We start from the raw sequence: 19,702 nt of genomic DNA on the forward strand, positions 1-19,702 counted from the left end.
TTTATTTGCTTATTTGATAATGGCGAAGGGTGTAATTTGGAATTATATTACACATTTTCACTATTCTTTTTTGTATATAGTAATGCCTGATTTACTGCTGCATGCAGTAGCCCTGCATATTGTGCAATCTCATAATATATTTTTTTTCATTTAAACATTTTAAGCAAAGCTTGAACGGCACGTTTTTTAAAAGAGAAATGTCAGTGAAAGTGACATCAAAGAAACGAATAGATGAGAAAGAATAAGGGGATTGTAATTTACAGGACAAATTCCTGTAATTTTGGCGCCCCGATTTTTCACACAAGGGATTCTGCATTGGTAGAAATGGCCACATTGAACTTTGAGACCCAATTAGCTATTATATTGTTAAAATATATCAGTGGAGAAATTTATGATGACACGTTATTAGCCTTGGAACAAATTACTGATGTAGGTCGGGATATCACTTATAATTTCAAAATCAAATGCCATTCACTTTACCAGATCATCGATGTTTGAGAAAAATAGCGATGGAAGAAGGAAGAATATAAATGTGTGTAAGGGGTTGTAAAACTGTGGCCTGCAATATAATCAAAAATTTTGTATGCTTTTTCATGAACAGTGATTTAGAACTGTTGTGCAAAACCTTTAGGAGTGTGATAACATATATCTTTAGCATATACTTTCCTTTCTACAATGCATGGTTGCAATGCAAGTGGTTAACCATTAGATGACACTTTTATAGAAGTTTTGAGAATAAAAAATGTTGTAAAATAAAAAATCTAAATTTTTATATGCCCCCACCTCTAATTTCTAATCAGAAAGTTGTTGCCCTGTCTTTTCTGAGCCCAACAAAAAATATTCCATGTCCAATTCAATATTCATTGACAAGGAAAGGGTCCCAAGGTGATGCCTTTGCAAAGTTTTGAAAAAAATTACCACCGATTCGATTCTACTCATTTAAATATGCATAGAAATATAAAAAAATCCAGCAAAATTAGTATGGGTCACTCAAAAAAAATATCTAAGAATATATCTCTGTAACCAATGGAGGCCAAGAATGAATTTGAAAATCCAGCAACCCTGGACGTCATTCAAATAACATAAGATCAGGTGCAGCACAGAAAAAGGAAAATAAAAGCTACAGAGAGTATGTAAAAGCAGTGAAAAAGAGATTTTTTATAGATATCGCCAAGAAGTGCGAGAGGCGATGGGTAGCCAAGTGTTCATTATTTAATCATTTTTTGCACCTTTAATAATAATAGCATTCTGCAGCTAATTTTTTTTTTTTGTGAGATGCATGTAAGTTTTTTCATTATTTTTTGAAGACAACACCTTGAGACCCTTTCTTTGTGAGAAATTTTAATTCAAAAATTGGAGAAAAGTTAAGAAAGAACGGTAGAAACTATAGTCTGTTTCAGGTTAACTTTGCAGTAAAGGGGAAGCTATGAGGGAACCGCATCACGTTGCTATGGCAACGAAAGCCTTTCAACTAATGTATCGATGCGCGGTTGCAGTAAGGTATGACTGATTCTCTCTAATCTCACTGAGAAATCTTTTTTACATGTAACGTAATGCATATAAAAAATTTTGCACAGTAAGTTAGTAGTAACTAAATCGGGGGAAGGGAGGAAGATCACTGTCGATACTTTCAGACAGTGGTTTTTAAAAGTTTCTTTTTTTTTGATTGAACCATAGGCTACTTTAAAAGTTCATCAGAGCTGGGCAAATGCCTAACAGGGGAGAAAACCCGTCTGGTAACAATGGTTCCTGGGGCCCAAGTCACTTTTGGAATGTTTACTTCAGTTACCGTGGTTCCCCCAACAATGCGTTTCAGACGTGCACATGCCTTTACAATGGTTTGTCACTTTTTCAATCCTCCCAGTAATTGAAAATTTTTGCTAGTAATACTTGTGTACGAAAAAAACATAGCAAAGAAAATTTCTAGGATATCAGGCCAAAATGTTGTGGTTGCTATGGATTTTTGATAATGGTAGACAGCCAACAAATCCTTTCTGTAGAGCTTGTGTATGTGACAGTACATAGCCAAAGCTCACAATTTTTACAGTGCTACCAGTTAACGACTTATCTGAAGATGATAGGATAAGTCTGTTCAAGCTCTAAAGAAAGAGGATTCAGTGGCTTCGTAGTTTAGTGCACTCACCCGGCAAGTCAGAGGACATAAGTTCAATTCCCCGCAAGGCCAGCCCCATTCAAAACCTTCGTAGTGATAGCGGAGAGTGACATCATCGTTGACCCCAAAGCAGAATGTTTAGCACTGTTCTGCGACGAGCCTCAGCTGACTGGAAATGTTCTGCGGTAAAAACCCCCATACATGTAATAGTGTTTTTTGCACTTAAAATTCTTCCAAATTGTTCTGCGACGTACGTCTCAGATTTTGGCACAGTCTGCTTTGAGGATTGTTGGATAAGTCTTTTCCTGCCAAATCTAAGGGGACCATGATAGATGGCACCTTCATTTCCAACTCAACTCGCTTGATAGTAAATTGCTGCATGGCGACATGGCACACCAGAGTTGGTGTGCGATACAATATTTATATTAAACCTAAAATTATTTATGTAGAGAAAGATGTCCTCTACACTTGTTAACACAAGATATACAGAAAACTGGCTATATGTAGATATGCTGATTTTTTTGGGAATAAAAATTCATCTTTGCCTTCCCTCTGTCTATTGTATGCCAGACAGAATGGAGACTGGGATTCGAGTCCCCATGGAGGCAGAGATGAATTTCTCTTTCAAAAAATCAGCATCTCTACATATAGCAAGTATTCTGTACATCTTGTACTAAAAATATTTATCAGCTTTATAAATTGGGAGAAATATACCAGCGGGTGAAGAACACTGATCTAAACTACACAAGGGGATTAATTGCAAAGATTTAGTAGGTACAAGAAAAAAATTACTTTATTCATGATAAAATTAAGGTCAAACACCATACTTTTTGAAAAATTTCTATGGTGCAAAATCAGCATATCCATTGCATATGAGTAAAGTGAAAAAATACAGCTGATGGTTTCTGTGAACTAACAACATGAAACATTATTAGCAAAAATATTAGAAGCAGTGTTTTATATGAAAACATATGTGCAGAATATACAGCTCGAAATCATTCAGTTAACCAAGAAAAGCTCATAAATTGAAAGAATTTCCTATTTCGGACATCAAAAATCACTTGCTGTTGTCCTGAGCTAGCTTTTGTTTAAGTGTCGGAACAGGAACATTCAGTTTCTGGCAAAATGAATTTCTGATTGGACGTAGAACATCGACGGCTTGATTCCAATCCGTTTCACTGAGCAGAGACAGAATTTCATCCATATTATCGTCAACGAAAATATCTCCCTCGCAAGAAATGAATGTCTCATATATTTTGCTTGCAGTCACGACACGTACTCTGGGAAACCGGTGACACAAAAATATAGAGAGTTTGGAAATTATTTGCTTATAATTTGATTCATCTAATTGAAGGAGGCTGCACAGTACATTTATGGCAGCAAAGAGCTTTTGAGGATCTCCCGATTTAGACGACGACTGCCACACCAAGTCTATCATTTGCTTGTGAAAGGATTCACCTTCGCAGTCTACACAGAAAGTCACGCCAGAAGTGAAAAGATAGTCGATTGTTTTGAAAAAAGAGATCAAAATTCTGTCGTTTTTCAAGTTATTTTTCAAAATATTAAGCAGGCTGGACGCAATGTGAACTTGTAATGGATCGTCTTCAGCAAGAGAGGTAAGATACATGATCAAAGCTGAGCGGGAATATTTCACCTGCAAATCGAGAGAACAGTTATCAGAATAACATATGTAAATATTGATATGTTTTAACATTACATTTTAATCATTTTAAGATATTTAAAAAAATTAACATGAAGGTAATTGAAATTTTACGAATATAGCTGGCATAAACCAGTATTTTATATGAAATGAGAGATCTTTCCAGGCTGTTAGGGGTCATTCGAGTATTACATCCGGGGAGGGGTTTCTGATTTGCTGAGGGGGGTTTAGATGATTACGTCATCAACCACCCTTTATAAAAAATAAATTCTTAATGGCATCTTACTTGGTGCGCCAAAAATTAGAAAACCTTTAGCTGGGAGCACCTGAACCAACATTCTTCCAATTGTAAAATCCCCTACAGAGAGCCACTTTAGCAGTCTAAATGTTTCTCGGATCCAAGTGATCTGGAAATGTGTCCGAGCTGCTTAAGTGCTCTGGAATTGTGCCGCGCGACACTCAAGCGATCCGTAATTATGCCGCAGATCACTCAAGTAATCTGGGAATGTGCCGCAGGTAACTTGAGTGATGTAGAGCCACACTGGGGGTTGCTTAAGTTCTTTAAAACTGTGCCACATGTCACTCAAGGGATCTCCAAATGTGCCATGGATCGTTTAAGTGTTCTGGAACTGTGTCGCGGGTCACCTGAGCGATCTGTAAATCGTAGCTCAAGTAATCTTAGTTTATCACTTAGTTCATTTTTACAAAATTAGGTTTGAGGTAACGTGCCACATTTGGTCTGTGGGCCAAAGATGTATTAGAGTGTGGGTCACAATGAATTTCTTAGAAATTTTGAGTTCTTAGTCTTCAAATAGCATTGAAATTGACAGAAATCGATTATGTTAACATGTAAAGGTATTTTCTTTTGAAATTTTTTTTTTTCAAAAATAATTTAGCAGTAGAAAAATAAATTTTTGATTGTCTGGCTTGGGTGGGGCACACGTCCCCCTATGCCCTCCTCCCGTGTACATCTCTATCCCACCAATGTGTGTTAGGAGGTGAAGAGATGACAAGGGGGCAGAGGTAAAAAATGGCTGAAAATTTGCTGATGTAATATTTGAATGGCCCCCTTATACTTTGGTGTAGTTGAACCATGAATCAGTCATTACCTGTTGTCTGAGAAGATCACATCCAAGGGGAGCTAAGGATGTTTTTTTTATAGAAAGTAAAACAATCTTGTCAAATTTATAGGTTCATTAATTTATATTATGTGAAGGACCTGTGAAAGTCCTGTTTTCTGGATCTGAACCTGAAATTTTGTGAAAGGTCTATTTTCTGAACAGTCCATTGTATAGACCTGAAATTCTATGAAGGGGTCTGTCTTACAGATCCTGAATTCTGTGATATCTATGGAAAACTGACCGAAATTTGGGATTGTCTGGATTGCGAACAGGTAGTGTTAGATTCTTTAAAGTTTGCCTCCCATTATATCCAGAAAGCCTCTTTCCTTGAAAATTATAACTGTTAAAAGAATCAAACATTTTTCTTTAATTATTTAAGTATACAAAATTAAAGCACTTACCAAAGATTCACTCAAACCTCCAATGCTAACAATTAAACCCATCAAGAGGCTGTAAGTATATTCCTTGAGTGACAATAACTTCACGAACAGATGGAATGTATCAGAAGGCGCCGCCCAATTTAATTCCTCACATAAACTTGTAGGGAATACTTGCTGAATTGAGTCCACTGAAGCAATGAATACTTTCACAGCTTCACTGTTAAAAAACAATATATATATAAAAATGTACATTATGTGAAAATTAAATTTTTTGTCGAAACACTCACCAATATCAGCACCATAGGCAGCTGATATTGGTGAGTATATACTGTGTAATGAAAAAGTTTTATATTTTTTTTAACTCTATAATGCCCAGATCGCCCGAAGTCGGCCGAGTAGGTTAATGCCCATAACCGCCTCAAGTCGGCCCAGCTAGGGGGTATGGTTATGTTTTGGTGGGCTTTTGTCACCAACGGGGAAGAAGATGAAAACTCTTGTCTGGTCGACGTCTAACATTTCCTGTTTCTTGGAATCGATTCTACAGCCTTGCAACAACACTTCTGGCGACTCCAACAGCGTCCGCGACACTACGTTGTGTTTGCCCGGATTCCAGTCTGCCTATAACACGCCATGCCATGGATTCCGGTAAATCACGTTGTTGAGACATCCTGAAGTCACCTTGTCTCAAAAAAAATACTGTGCAATCGAATTTCACAGTTACGGCAGTAAAACAGACGTTTCTGCAACATCCCGATTTCTGCCCTTATCTCCTTTTTCTGGTTTTTGACGTCATGAACTTTGATTTGCATATGAAGTTTTCTTCTTCCGTTTCCTGCTAGGCTTTAAATTATGGATGATTCATTTTATGTTACTTATCGGTATACATCTTTGCGTAATTTTGTTAAAATCATGTGCTCCCCTAATTGTTTTGAGCAGTGTAGTTAATCTGGAGGCAGAAGATCATAACCCATTCTTAAAAAAATTTATATGTGAGCTAAAGACATTATTTGGCAACCTTTTCTTGCTGTGCTGGATAGAAATTAAAAAAAAAAAAATCTCCATAGAACGGTGACCCACCCTACTCTACAAGGCTTTTCATCATCATCAACAATTTTCAATCCACTGCTCAATGAATTTCTCCTCTAATTTTTTCCATTTTGCTCTACCTGATGCTTTAGCCATTCAGTTGACTTTTCAGCCACTTTACTGATCTCGTTGATCCATCTCAAGTGGGGATGTCTTCTCAGACATTGGACATCATGGGGTACCAATCTTGAATACTTGTGGTCCATCTGTTGTCCTGTCTTCTTGCAATATGTCCAGCCCATTTCCATTTTAGACATTTAATCTTTCCATGATATCATATACCTTTGATACCTTATACCAGTGATGTGATGCCTAACATACATCTTTCCATGTTCCTTTGCGTTGTCTGTAGCCTTTGTATCGTCTTGCTTGTGAGTGTATATGTGTCAGCTCTATAAGTCAGTGTTGGTAGCACACACTTGTTAAACACTTTTCTTTTCAGGCATAATGGCATGTGACTCTCACAATTACACAGTTTTTGCCAAAAGTGCTCCACCAATCCTGATCCTTCTGTTTATTTCATTAATGATTCCATTGTCCATGGTAATTTCTTGTCCCAGATATACATAGCTTTCTACTACTTCTATCTCTGTGTTGTTGAGCAAGATTGTCCTCTTCAACTAAAAGGGGTTGAACATAACTTTAGTCTTTTGCAGATTAATTTTCAAGCCCACTTGAATACTTGCCTTCGCCAGTTCTTGTATCATTTCTTCTAGTCCGTCTGGATTACTGCTGATAACAACAATGTCGTCGGCAAAACGCAAATGTTGAGAAATTCTCCATTTATTTTAATTCCTTTTTTATTCTAATCCAGTTTTCCAAATACTTATAAAACAGCGGTAAAGAGTTTTGGTGAGATAGTATCACCCTGTCTGACTCCTTTTCCAAGTTTAATCTTTGCTTTTCCTTTATCCAAACAAATCGTTGCAGTTGCTTTGTCATATATTTTCTTGATGATATTGATGTCTCTTCTCTACCCCAATTACATCTAGAGCTCTAACAACAGCAGATGTGAAGACAGAGTCAAACGCTTTCTCAAAACCAATGAAGGCCATACACAATGGTAATTCGTGTTCCTTGTGTGTGTGTATGAGTTTCCCGATTCTTTGGATGTGATCCATTGTACTAAATACACTTCAAAAGTCTGCTTGTTCTTTTGGTTGGGCTTCGTCCACTATGGGTTCAAGCTTATATGTCAGCACTTTGGTGAAGATTTTATAAATTACTGATAAGAGACTGATTGGTCAATAATTCTTGATATCCTCTTTTTCACCCTTTTTGTAAAAGGGTGAAAAAAAGGGTTTTGTAAAAGAACCACCATCATTGCATTATTCCAATCTTCAGGCACATTCAAATTTGTGAACAAAGCGGCTAGCATACCGGAAAATTCTTCTCCTGCGTCTTTAATGATTTCTATTGAAATCCCATTTTCAACCCTGGGCATTTCCCTTTTTTCATACATCTTATAAGCTTGTAGACTTCTGTGCTGAAGGAAGTTTACAAGGCTATAAGATATATGAAAAAAGGGAAATGTCCAGGTGAAGATGGGATTTCAATAGATATTATTAAAGAAGCAGGAGAAGAATTTTGCAAAGGGAAGTGACTTCACGACAAGTTTGTGACTTTGTCCACAAACTTGAAAGCCTCGTTCTGGTAGTTATTTTATAGCTGCAGACAACAACCAAAAAATGCAAATATGTTCTGGGGAAGAAGAAGAACCCTTATCCAAGTTTTCGTAACCCTGAATGCAATACTGAAAAGTATGTGACATACCTCATCTGTCGAAGAGAGTTTGCCAATCCCTCCTCCATCACCACTGTGATGTGCATTTAGGTTGGTGGTTGCTCTGTTGAGACATTCTTATAATTATTGTTTATTAAATGTCATTTTGTAACTTCTCAGTCTTTCTTGTGTCTCACCTGATTGATTTCACCATTAAAAGTGTGCTATAGCGCATTTATGTTTCATTTCTGATTCTGAACTATGACAATGTTTGGTTTGGTGCCTACTATGTAAAGTCTTGACCATCTTTTCTGAATCACCCTGTAAACAGTTGCAAAACCAGTATTTATATAATTTTACAGGTGTCTCACCTACTTGATTGGAAGCTGTTTTATTATTTCTTAACAAGTAATAAATTAATTTTATTGGCTATTCTTTGCAAAAAGCCATTTTTTATACAGAGATGATGAATATAGTTAGAGTAAAATATTATGACCAAAGCATAAAGTCTAAGCACTTCATAAATTAGCTAGATGTCTAATTTATGTAGCAAGTACATTGAGAACTTTCTATGTGATACCTATTCAATGCATACAGTTAAAAAATATATATACATGACACCGTCAAACTTTGTGAAAACTGCATAGGTGTTTAAGTAAATCAAGTTTTGTTTCATCAAGACTTTTTTTAACAGGTTAAAACACGTTTAACCTTTAGTGTTCCAAATAGAACCTTTAGGCCAATAAAGATGAAGTTAACAGACCCCCTGTGCGAGTAAAATGAAGCCAGAGACTCCTCAACAAAATAATATTCTGAACTCTTGGAAACCATCAACTCATCGTTTTTACAACGATTGCTCACTCAAGCTCATATTCTGCTGAAATCTCTCTAAGGGGTTTGTAGAGCCCCTGCTTTAAAATAAAAAACTATTGAATAAAAAAATTTGGTGTGCACTAGGGTTACCAGATTCGAAAGCTGAGAAAAGAGGACACCTGCATGCCCACCCTCAATAACATCATTTTTTGCAATTTCCATAACAGATCGACCCATTATACTGTTTAAAAAAACACTATCACAATATTTTTCCTCAACTAAAAAAGAACTGTTAAAAAGAACAACAATTCATCCCCCCCCCTTCACTTATAATGTATTGTTTCCAGCATATGGTCAGCTTCATTGCTGTACTCTCAGAAGGGATTTTTTTACTCTTTTGGGAGTTGCGTTTTTTCCAGAGGCGATTTGTAAATTAGCATCCAGCGTTTTTTTGCATCCTATTCTATTTATTTCTGAATGGGAGAAGTAATACCCCCCCCTTTCCGGGGCAGACCTTTTCTTTTGGGCCCCTCAAAAGAGAAAACCTTATGCAAAATAAATTTAAATTATTCGTAAGCCCCCCCCCCCCCAATTGGGTTGCCCAAACCTAATTACAGTCCAGCTTTTAATCACTTTAGCATATGGCATTGGCTGTTGGTGAGCAATGGTATTCTCAAAATGCATGTTGCAGACGTGCCAACTTTTGAAATCCAGAGATTCTCCCGAGGGGGGCAACCCCCCCCCCCCCGACACTCATAGACTCGATCAAAAAAAAAAAGTTCATGAAAAAATTTAAAAGACTTTTTAACTGCTCGATGGAAATGACTACGACTGTCCTCTATGGGTGTTTTCCCTAACGACGATGGTAATTATTGATGCCACGACAATGTGAAAGCTCGCGTAAAATCTAATTTTCTGCCAAAATCCGGAGAAATTTTAACAAATCCGAAGAGCGGGAGGAAGGATGAAAAATCCGGAGTCTCCCGTCTAAATCGGGAGAGTTGGCAGGTTTGATGTTGTGATTTTCTTTCAAACCTGTTTTGCAAACTGTCTTTTTCATGTTTATCCTGGAACAAGCTGAACTAATATACCGCCTAGATCTAACAGAGATATTGCCTGGACCATGGTTACAATAGCATCTGCCCCGCTTGGGGGAAACTTTTCTTGTTCAGTTCTTGTATTCTGGGAATGTAGGCAGTGATTGATCAAAGCATGTAAAGTTGTAGGGAGAAAACACACAAACACTCATGCCAAAGAAGAGATTTCAGAGTGAAAATAAAAATAATTTTGGAAACCTGCAAAGGAGGCCATGTCCTTCATAAGGAAGACATCTGGTAACTCTAGTTAGAGCAAAATAATTTCTTTCGTTTTGTGTTAATGAGATTCGACTGTTACAGGAATTTTTTTCTATGATGAAAAAAATTCTTTTGTTTTTCACAGATAAAGATAAGGTCAAATGATCTTCAGGCTCTGAAATATATGTTATGTTCAAAGAATGAAATATTCTAATATGTTTCTTAAATATCAAACCATTTCTTACTTATTGATTAAAGCAGCAAAAGTAGAACCTGCCACAGAACGTGTCCTGTCAATTTTTTCAACACACTGCTGCAGAATGCATGGAATAATCTGGGAAAAAAGTTCTTTCGGAAGCATATCAGGATTTTGACAACAAATTTTGAGTGTAACATCCTGAAATACACATAAGATTATTCCTTCACATTGATCAATTCCATTTAACAAAATATGCTGAAACTGAATGAAACACATTTAAATATCAGCTATGGTAAATAAAAAAAACATACTTGTATAGCCTGCATGGCAGATTCCCGAACGATTGCTCCAATCTCTCCCCGACTATCAACAGTGTAGTCATCCATCGCAATCAAAAAAGAGCTGTAGATTGATGCCATATCAAAAGTATCAAATAAATTATCTTCATTCATACATGATAATACAGTAGTGGTAACTTGAGAAATCGCTTTGATCGAATCTCGTCTAGCTTCTGCCCAACTTGCATGCTTTTTGTCAAGTGCTGCACACTCTGCTAAGGCACTTAAAATATTGCATAGATTATGTCTCAACATATAATATGGCAAAGACCCTGAAAAAAGAAAAAAAAAGATCTTTAGTTTTTTTCATCATTCTTTTTCTCTCTGCAGCATCATGCATCTTAGATTTAAAAGCCAAAAAAAAATATAAAAATTAACAAGTTGAAAGAAAAAGAAAATTTGAAAAAGAAATCAATAAAAAAAAAAATTTTAATGATTTCAAGTGTAGTTAATCTTATAATGACATTGACGATTTCATGAAATTTTGTCATTCAAGGTGTTACAACAGAAGTTGGCATTTTTCACACAATGAAATGGTAGATGAATTTGCCTAACAATACTCAAAAAATCATCAACGAATAAGGCAAATACCAGGAAATACTAAAAATTCCTAATGCATTTCGACATGCTATGGGTGTCGTCTTTAGAGGATAAGAGTATCATGCTGACACAGTTTCCCTCTAGGATTGAGTACCAAATCTTCAATCTTGGTTGGTCAGTGGAATGAAAAAACAATACGTCTGTTCAAGTCAAATGTTTGCTTGAGAATGCAACAAGCACTAACTTCAATGATCTATATCACAACTAATGAGACAAGCAGAAATCTTCTATACCCTAAGTTCTGTGATATACAACTGTGAAATTTATTCCTTCTTTCTACATCCCCTATATTAGTGGTTTTTAAAAGATTTCCTGTGCAAGATATAAGCAGCTGTGGCATAGAATCTGGGTTTTTGGTTCATTTTGTGCTTGACCAAGGGGATACTTGGATAAATGCTAGATAGAAAACACACTGCTCTAAATTCATTGCACTCCTATGTTATCATTCATGTTGTTGGGTTTCATTAAGAAATGTGTTTTATTATAAATTTGTTTACGAGCAACCTGTTTGGCAGAAGTGGTTTTTATTGATATCTATTTCCACCCCTTCTGTCTAATTGTGAAGAAAACAGCTGATTCCAGAAGTTAAAAAAAACTAGTTTTGAATGTTTCACTTTTGTAAAAGTAAGATTCTCCAAACTCGTTCAAAATTTTTTCAATTTTCGCCACTGGCAAAAATATGGCAAAAACTATTTTTGATGAGGTGGTTCTTTCCCCTATGGCAAAAACTTGCCAACCCTGGGTATCAATAGAATATCAGCTAAACATTGCTAATAATGCTAAGAGCTCCAATTTTAGGAATTTATTGAGAAAACACTATAAAAACTACAGCAAAAGTGTTGTTATATCCTCTTACGTTTTTGGGTTTTCATCATAACATAAGCAAGGTTCATTAACATTATTCTCTATGAGAATCAGCTGGGGCTGTCAATTATTGATGTTATAGAAGAGTTGTTGTTATAACAGAATTTGACTGTATTCAATCTCAATGGAAAACATTCCATATTAAATTGAATCAATATAATCAAAAAAGCAATATATTCAATTTATAACATAGTAACTAACACTACTACATTGTAAAAACTTCAAATTGTGTATCACATATAGACCTGATGGAAGGATTGCAAAATCCTTACAAGTCATAAAGTGTATCCTTGTTTTTTGTTCTCTTTATTATTTTTTGTCGGTATTGTATTGCTTTGTATTTTGACGTTACTGTGTTTTTTGTACTTTTATCTGATTGTGTTTGTGTGTGTATTTGAAACAAAAAATATATATATCCCGACCTAAGGCTAAGGCGTATCCACATCTTATCTCAACTCTATCAGCTTTCAGTTGTGAGCAATAATCGTTGACCAGCTTCTGAATATCTGGTGATCCTTCTTTTATGAAACAAGAACAGTAATGGGGAATGGCTTCAGTGGCAGAAGTTCGTACAGATTCTTCAGTATGTTTCAGTGAGATATCCAATACTTCTTGCCAACCAGCTATGGAGACAGAATAAAATTGATGAATGATTAATGAATCACAGGTAAAACATATCATAGCCACATTTCGGCAGAATAATGTAGCTCAGTTGATGTTTCAATGGAATCAAGACAGTGAATCTGCATTGTAGTTTGAAACAAATATTCTTACCAATCAATTCTTGATCATCGTGAAAAAGGACTAAGGTGAGAGATATCTTTTTGATGAGCATGTTCAGTGCACATAGAATGAGAATTCCACCAAGACCCCCAAAATATCTCTTTGACTTCATAAAGAAAACAATATTTCTCACTCGTGTCACAACTGAGTCACCTGTAATATTACATCAAGTAAAAAAAAGCAATGCAAAAGAGCAGTGAACAATTTTTTTTGCAAAAAAGGCTGTATTTTTCATTTGTATCATGAAAATAAATTTTTTAGAACTTGAAACTAAAGGCAATTTGCTATGAAATAATGAAATTTAATTAGTAAGCTCCTTTTCAGGATTAATTAAAGGCATGTCATAGTTAAAATGACAGAATTTTTTGGATTTGAGAATGGAGATGACACAAATGTGAATGAAATGCTCAATATGAACTTGCTAGAGCACTTTACTGCTGAATATCTTTCTGTAACATGCTAACAATATCATCAAAATTTCAATCAAAGAAAATAACCTTAATGAGAGCAGAATTATCATATTTGTCGGGATATAATAAAAATTCTCTGGCTTTGATATCAAAGTATTTTATAAAGAGACAACAAATGCTGCTCACCAGCTGCATCTCAACTGTTTCATTAAAAAAAAATTATCCTACCATATCAGGATCATCAGTCCATGCTCATCAGAATCAGTCATTTAATTGTTGGAGCAAAAAGGTAATCGATTTAATTCCTTATATAAGGACATACACAGGGTGATTCAAAACTCAATGTACAAACTTTTAGAAGAGGTAGAGAAAACAAAAACAAAACAGAATCACATAGAAATGTATGATTGGAAACCCCATCCTCATTAGTTGGAGGATAAACGAAAATGCAGAAATGACAAGCTAATAATGGGTGGAAAAACTCTTTATTTAGTGATATTTTACACGAGGACAGTATGTGTACACATCAAGTTTCACAACAAGTGCTCAAAGCTCTTATCATCCACATAACAAGAATCTCAGTCACAGCTGCAAACGTTCACGAAATGCTGGGTATTTTAGAAAGGGTTCGACAATCAATGTGTCGCCATTGTGAAGTGTGCATCACTGTGGATGGTAAGAACTTTGAGCACTTGTGAAATTTAATGTGTACACGTACTGTCCTTGTGTAAAGTATCACTAAATAGAGTTTTTCCACCCATTATTGGATTGTTATTTCTGCATCTTTGTTTATCCTCCAGCTGATCAGGTTGGGGTTTCCGGTCATACATTCCTATATGATTGTGTTTTTGTGTTTTCGACCTCCCCTAAAAGTTTGTACATTGAGTTTTGCATATATTCAGGACAACACTCACTAGATTTATTTATAAGTTTGAATAATTAATACATTCCCAAAATTCCGTTTGTTGTAAAGAGATAAGCAAATTTATTTTTTAATCTTCTGAAGGAACTCCCCTTATTCCTATCAAATTCAACTCACTCTACTGGATTTCATATTATGCAAGATTATTTTTCAGAACAAATTAATCGTGTAGAGCAAGGGACACCTCTTTATATATATTTTTTTAAGTTTGACTCATCAGGCAGAAAGAATAATGAAGGATTTTGAGCTAATATAGTTTGCTTCAACACAATAATAATAGAAGCACTCACCTAAAACATCTAAGAGATTTTTCTTTTCTTTCTCAGCATTTAAAGAAAGTGCATGAATAATTTCTGCAAGAGCTAAAATAGCTCCGTGACGAGCATTCAAATCTAATCCAACACTCCACTCTAACAACTTCGGGAGAACATCAGACAATATGTACAAATGATTGGTGAAGGTTAAATTATGCAATGCTTTGGCTGATAATTCACGAATTGGAGGATCCCAATGTCCCACTTTATGCTCCAATAAATGGTCAATAAGTGCTTTAGAGTACTCTGGAAACTGTCCAATATGAGCACTGAAATATAAAAGAAAAACTGTCAAGTTTATGCCTGATAGTTTTGACAATTCAATGTATGGTCAATGCTCATTTTAAAAACCTATACTGACTTAGTTTTTTTTTGTACGGATAATTAGTTCATAAATGGGGAAGACGAAAAAAATATGGGAAATTAAAAAATAAGTTGGTCCACTTTTATTGATGATTTTTATAAAAAATCACTTATTTTTGTTTGCTTCATTGCAACATTTTGGCAAATAGAAGATTCCATAGAATTGATATAGGGGTCATTCAAGTATTACGTCAGCATCGGGGGGGGGGGGTTTGGATTTGCTGACGTTTGATGACAAGGGCATAGCTGCCAAGTCTCCCGAATTTTAGCTTCATCCCTCGACCTCCCAAAAAGTTCTTAAATCTCCCTAATTGTCTCTAAAAATTCCCTACTTCATTAAAAAAATCCCCACTTATGAAAACAATCCCCAAGGAATTTCTTGTGGGGCATGAAGCCTCTTTTTTTTCCCTTTCGAAATGACGTCACACTTCGTAAATGGGAAAATTCCCTTTTTAAGGAAGTTTTACAAACCCTCTGATGGTAACAAGAAAGTTGTTTGTCTTATCGTGCAGGGAAATAGCTTAGCAGTCAATAATCCTGGATAATAATTGAAGATTATAGTGACGCGAGCATGTGGTTAAAACTTCCTCTTTTGTTGAAGTTACGTACGTGGGATAACAAAACATGAATACTGATATGCAAAAACATATTTAATCAATTTTAAAGATACTTATTCCGATGAATTTCCTTTCATCAAACGTTCCAGAAGAGGGCCGACTTTTCCTTTTTGTGCAATTTGTGTTACTGACATAAACATCGGTCATGATCACTCGTGAAATGAAAAAAAAAAACATCAAGCAAGTGTCACAAAAAGCCAGTGTTCTTCAAAAATTGACGCTTTTTTCCCCTTCATCTTCCGATGATTTTGGGGTCATTCGCGCAGAATGTTTGTTCACATCGTTTCTGATTGAACACAATATTTATTTTTACATCATTGAAGTTTTGACCTCCAATTTCACTTCTTTTTCCCAAGAGTTTAACTTCCATGTGTGTAAAATCCTTATTTTAATTTGACTTCAGTTTTTTGAGTAGGGATTTTATTCCCTACACTTTAACTTTTATGTTTGGAAAATCCCTATTTATTTGGAAAAGTCCCTATTGTATTTATTAGGGAGTAGTTTTAGCATAAAATACGGGTTTGTGCGAAAATCTCCCAAATTTTCATTTTCAAAAGTTGGCAGCTATGCAAGGGGGAGGGGGGTCAGTGTTTTGCTGACTTTTGCTGACAAGGGGGGGGTGTCAAAAATGGCTAAAAATCTGCTTACGTAATACTTGAATGGCCTCATAGGATAACATTTCATGCAAATCTCTCTTCTCTGGAATATTTTCAGGATGGTGAAAAAAGTGGAACCACTTGTCATAGAAACTACTTTTTCCTGATTTTTGATTAGAGGACTCAATTTGATTTTTGAATCCCTTCCTTTTTGTAAATTTCTGTCTTTGTATGAGTTTGCACATTAACTTCTTTTAAATTTTTTTTTTTCATCCACTATCAAATATAATCCTTTTTTTTTTGCTGACTTTGTGAAGAAAGTAGACAAACAGCAGTTGGCTGAAATATATTAACTCTTGACTTAAAAATGGCCTATCAATAACCCCTAATGTATCATACCATTTATAAAAACATTAGTTTATCCAATCAATGAACAAAGAGTGAATTACATTGTCAATGCATTTTTATAATTCATGTTCACTCCCGCCAACAATTGAACCCTCCTCCTCAACACATGTTCACAAAACACCTATATCTTAGTGATGACAAATTGGTGCTTCCTTTCTTCCTCTTTCTCTGTTTTATTTAGACACATAAAATGTCTGGATTGATGTTTACTTGTGATTAAAACGAACTCAGAGGCAGCTGGAAGAATAAAATAACCAAAAATAATTAAAAATAGCCGAAGAAAAATGAAGTTTGTAAATATAGAGTTGATAGAAATGAAAGTTCATAAAATAGAGTGGATTTTAACATTATCTCTCTACTGCATGCTGTTCGGGACAGAGGACCAGTTTGTAAAAAAAAAGAATGTTCATAAAATAGAGTAGGCCTATTGACTGTAACAAGTTATTTTTCTTCTTAACAAATAGATTATTTACCTGATTTGAAGGAATGCATTATTCCTTGAACCAACACTGTAATAATCAGCGATAGTTAATATTTCAATACCATGTGGAAGAGTTCCCTGACGTCCCACATTTTCTTGAAATGCAGCTGATGCAGCTCTGCGACAGTTTATTTCCCTGAAATAATAACATTTTTATACACCAAGATTAAAAACTAAGGTGATTAAATTTACCATATTAGCTTGCACGATAAGAAATATTCAGGAACACTAGTATACTGGAAAATTCAAGTCACAGATTGAAGATAATTCTTAAATATTTGCACTCTAAGAATCAACTTTAACCCTAAAATACGTAGCTTTGCATATGTGCAAAGGGTCCTTTAAACGTTCATTACTGCAGCAGTTTCCAGACAAAATTCAGAAACCCTTTTGCACGTAAGCTGGGATAATTTTTCTTTCAATTTAACCCTTTATTTGTTGCAGAGCATGTGTAGCTGTAATTTTGCTAATTTGTTAAAATAGTTTTTTTTTTACCTTGAAGTTTGCTACCTGAACTTTTTCTTACTATAGTTTGAATCACAAAGAAGGTAGTTACACAGTCAAACCTCGTTAGTGCGTCACCCAGTTAACACATCACTCCGCTTACCGAGTCACTTTTTGGAAGTCCCAATTGTCCTCAGGCAGGAATTGACACAGCTATGGCTTACTCCGTTTAACGAGTCACTCTGCTTACTCTGTCATATTTTTGCTCTCAAAAGAGTAACTCATTAACGAGGTTTGACTGTATATGTTTGGATGGTAACATTACTTCAATACATGTATTTTATAAGTGATCTTACATCTTTTGCTGTGATAAATTGTGGTTTATTGAAAAGGTTGGGTAATAAGCATATTTATTTGTATAGATCAGACAAATTAAATGGAAACAAATGTGTGTAAGCTGTAAAGTGTTTTTGTAATCCTTGATCATGTGAGTATAAAATTGTAATAGGCAGAGTGAAAAATCAAAGAATTGCACAGCTGAACATGATGTTCTTATACAAAAGCAACAGCATATTTCTTCAATCTCTAAATGTGCAGAATATGGTATCTGCATTTTGTATTGGGTTGACCATAATTAACTTAGAGTAATAAGTAAAAGCTCAATTTTTTATTGCCATTATCAAATTCATAGACAAAATACATTTGCTACAGTGAAAAACTGCTATTTTATTCTAATTCGCTTATTTATTCAATATTTAATATAAATTGATACATCTTTTGAATAATCACATCTGCAGATAAATTTTGATTTTTTTCCCCCTTTAAAGATGTATACAGATGCTGTCATTAAACTACAAAAAGCATCATTATGAACATCATCACTATTAAAACAGATAAAGTAATTAGCGATTTCAAATAAATGATTGGATTAATGATTGAATTATCTGAATCTTCAAGCATGTATATTAGTACTTAAGTTTAAATTTCTTTTTAGCACTATAATTCACAGAATTAAATGCTTCTGTAGTTGGCACATTAAATTGTAACATAAATTCAGATCAAATAAATAAATAAAACAAATTATTCCTCACCTATCAAACAATGTATTGACGAGAAGAGCACTTGCTATGCAATTGATGTATGGCTTCAATACTTGAGGGTCATATGCCCTGGCAAAAGACCAACAAACATAACATGCAGCATCTCTGATGTGCGCTCCAACAGAAAAATTTCCACGCAGTTCGTCATAGACCAATGCTTTGCAAACAACACCAATAACCTTTGACAAATGCTGGGGAAGAACCAGCCCTCTTCTACCTGCAACGATAAATAAACAGAAGCACAATTTGTGTGAATGAGAATATTTCCAGATAAAAAAAAAAGGCAGGCTTTTGATACAAAAAAAATTAATTGCTATAAAACCAACTGAAAGCATGCTATCACTGTATTTTTCACATGAATGGGCATGCCTTGTTCAAACATTTGATGTTTAGATAGATAGATGGCTTTTTCTCAGCCCAAGATATCAAGGAAACATTTTATTTTCTGGATATTATGCTGAGGTGAACTCGGAAAGAAAGAAGGCCTGGGTTTGTGTCCCGGCGGAGACAAGATGACTTTTCTTTCCGAGTTCACCTCAGCATATCCAGAAAATAAAATATTTCCTTGATTTGATGTTTAGTTGAAAACTACTTTCTACTATCCCATAGATGCTAATTCCCAGACTTCAGAAATCAATAGTTTGTCACACTGCGAAATATTTTGCTGCCGAAGAAAACATATGCAGATAAAAGGGAAAAATGGTTGTTTTTTTTTGAGAGGGGATTGCATAGGATGACTATATGACTTTTTTTTATAAAGATGACCCATTTTTCCCATATTTTAAATGACGCCTACTCAAGTTTTTACTCTTAGTTGAAATCAAGGATCGAAATGATTTTGCCAACTTGACAATTATAACCATGAATATATTCTAATACATAACATATTCTCATACATTTGCATAAGCAGATACAGACTCTTGATTTGGGGTAGGAATCACTAAGAGAGGTGTGTTTTGTGAGGGAGGGGCAAATGTCTACCTACGTCCTCCCACCCATGCTAATGCAACTTTTTAACTCTGAATGAAGATGGAAGTAATCACCCTCTTCACTCCCTCTCCTCTGTGTCTGTC

General features: G+C 35.2%; 1 protein-coding gene across 1 annotated transcript in view; it reads right to left on the bottom strand.

Moving 5' to 3' along the window:
- Nucleotides 1-2,888: 2,888 nt before the first annotated feature.
- The window catches only part of Tbcd (tubulin folding cofactor D), a 35,343-nt gene continuing 18,529 nt past the window's right edge, over nt 2,889-19,702 (bottom strand). Inside the window, exons 7-15 of the mRNA XM_089237909.1 lie at nt 18,621-18,846; nt 17,078-17,221; nt 14,597-14,889; nt 12,966-13,127; nt 12,614-12,814; nt 10,701-10,999; nt 10,436-10,587; nt 5,296-5,491; nt 2,889-3,767 (exon numbers count right to left, since the gene is read on the bottom strand). Of these exons, the coding sequence (XP_089094035.1) occupies nt 3,171-3,767; nt 5,296-5,491; nt 10,436-10,587; nt 10,701-10,999; nt 12,614-12,814; nt 12,966-13,127; nt 14,597-14,889; nt 17,078-17,221; nt 18,621-18,846 (2,270 nt within the window). The 3' untranslated portion in view covers nt 2,889-3,170. The remainder of the gene's footprint in view (nt 3,768-5,295; nt 5,492-10,435; nt 10,588-10,700; nt 11,000-12,613; nt 12,815-12,965; nt 13,128-14,596; nt 14,890-17,077; nt 17,222-18,620; nt 18,847-19,702) is intronic.

This window comes from Pholcus phalangioides, unplaced genomic scaffold (assembly GCF_987345545.1).
Source record: "Pholcus phalangioides strain wild (caught in Gottingen) unplaced genomic scaffold, Ppha-v1.0 ptg000010l_1, whole genome shotgun sequence".
Taxonomy (NCBI): domain Eukaryota; kingdom Metazoa; phylum Arthropoda; class Arachnida; order Araneae; family Pholcidae; genus Pholcus; species Pholcus phalangioides.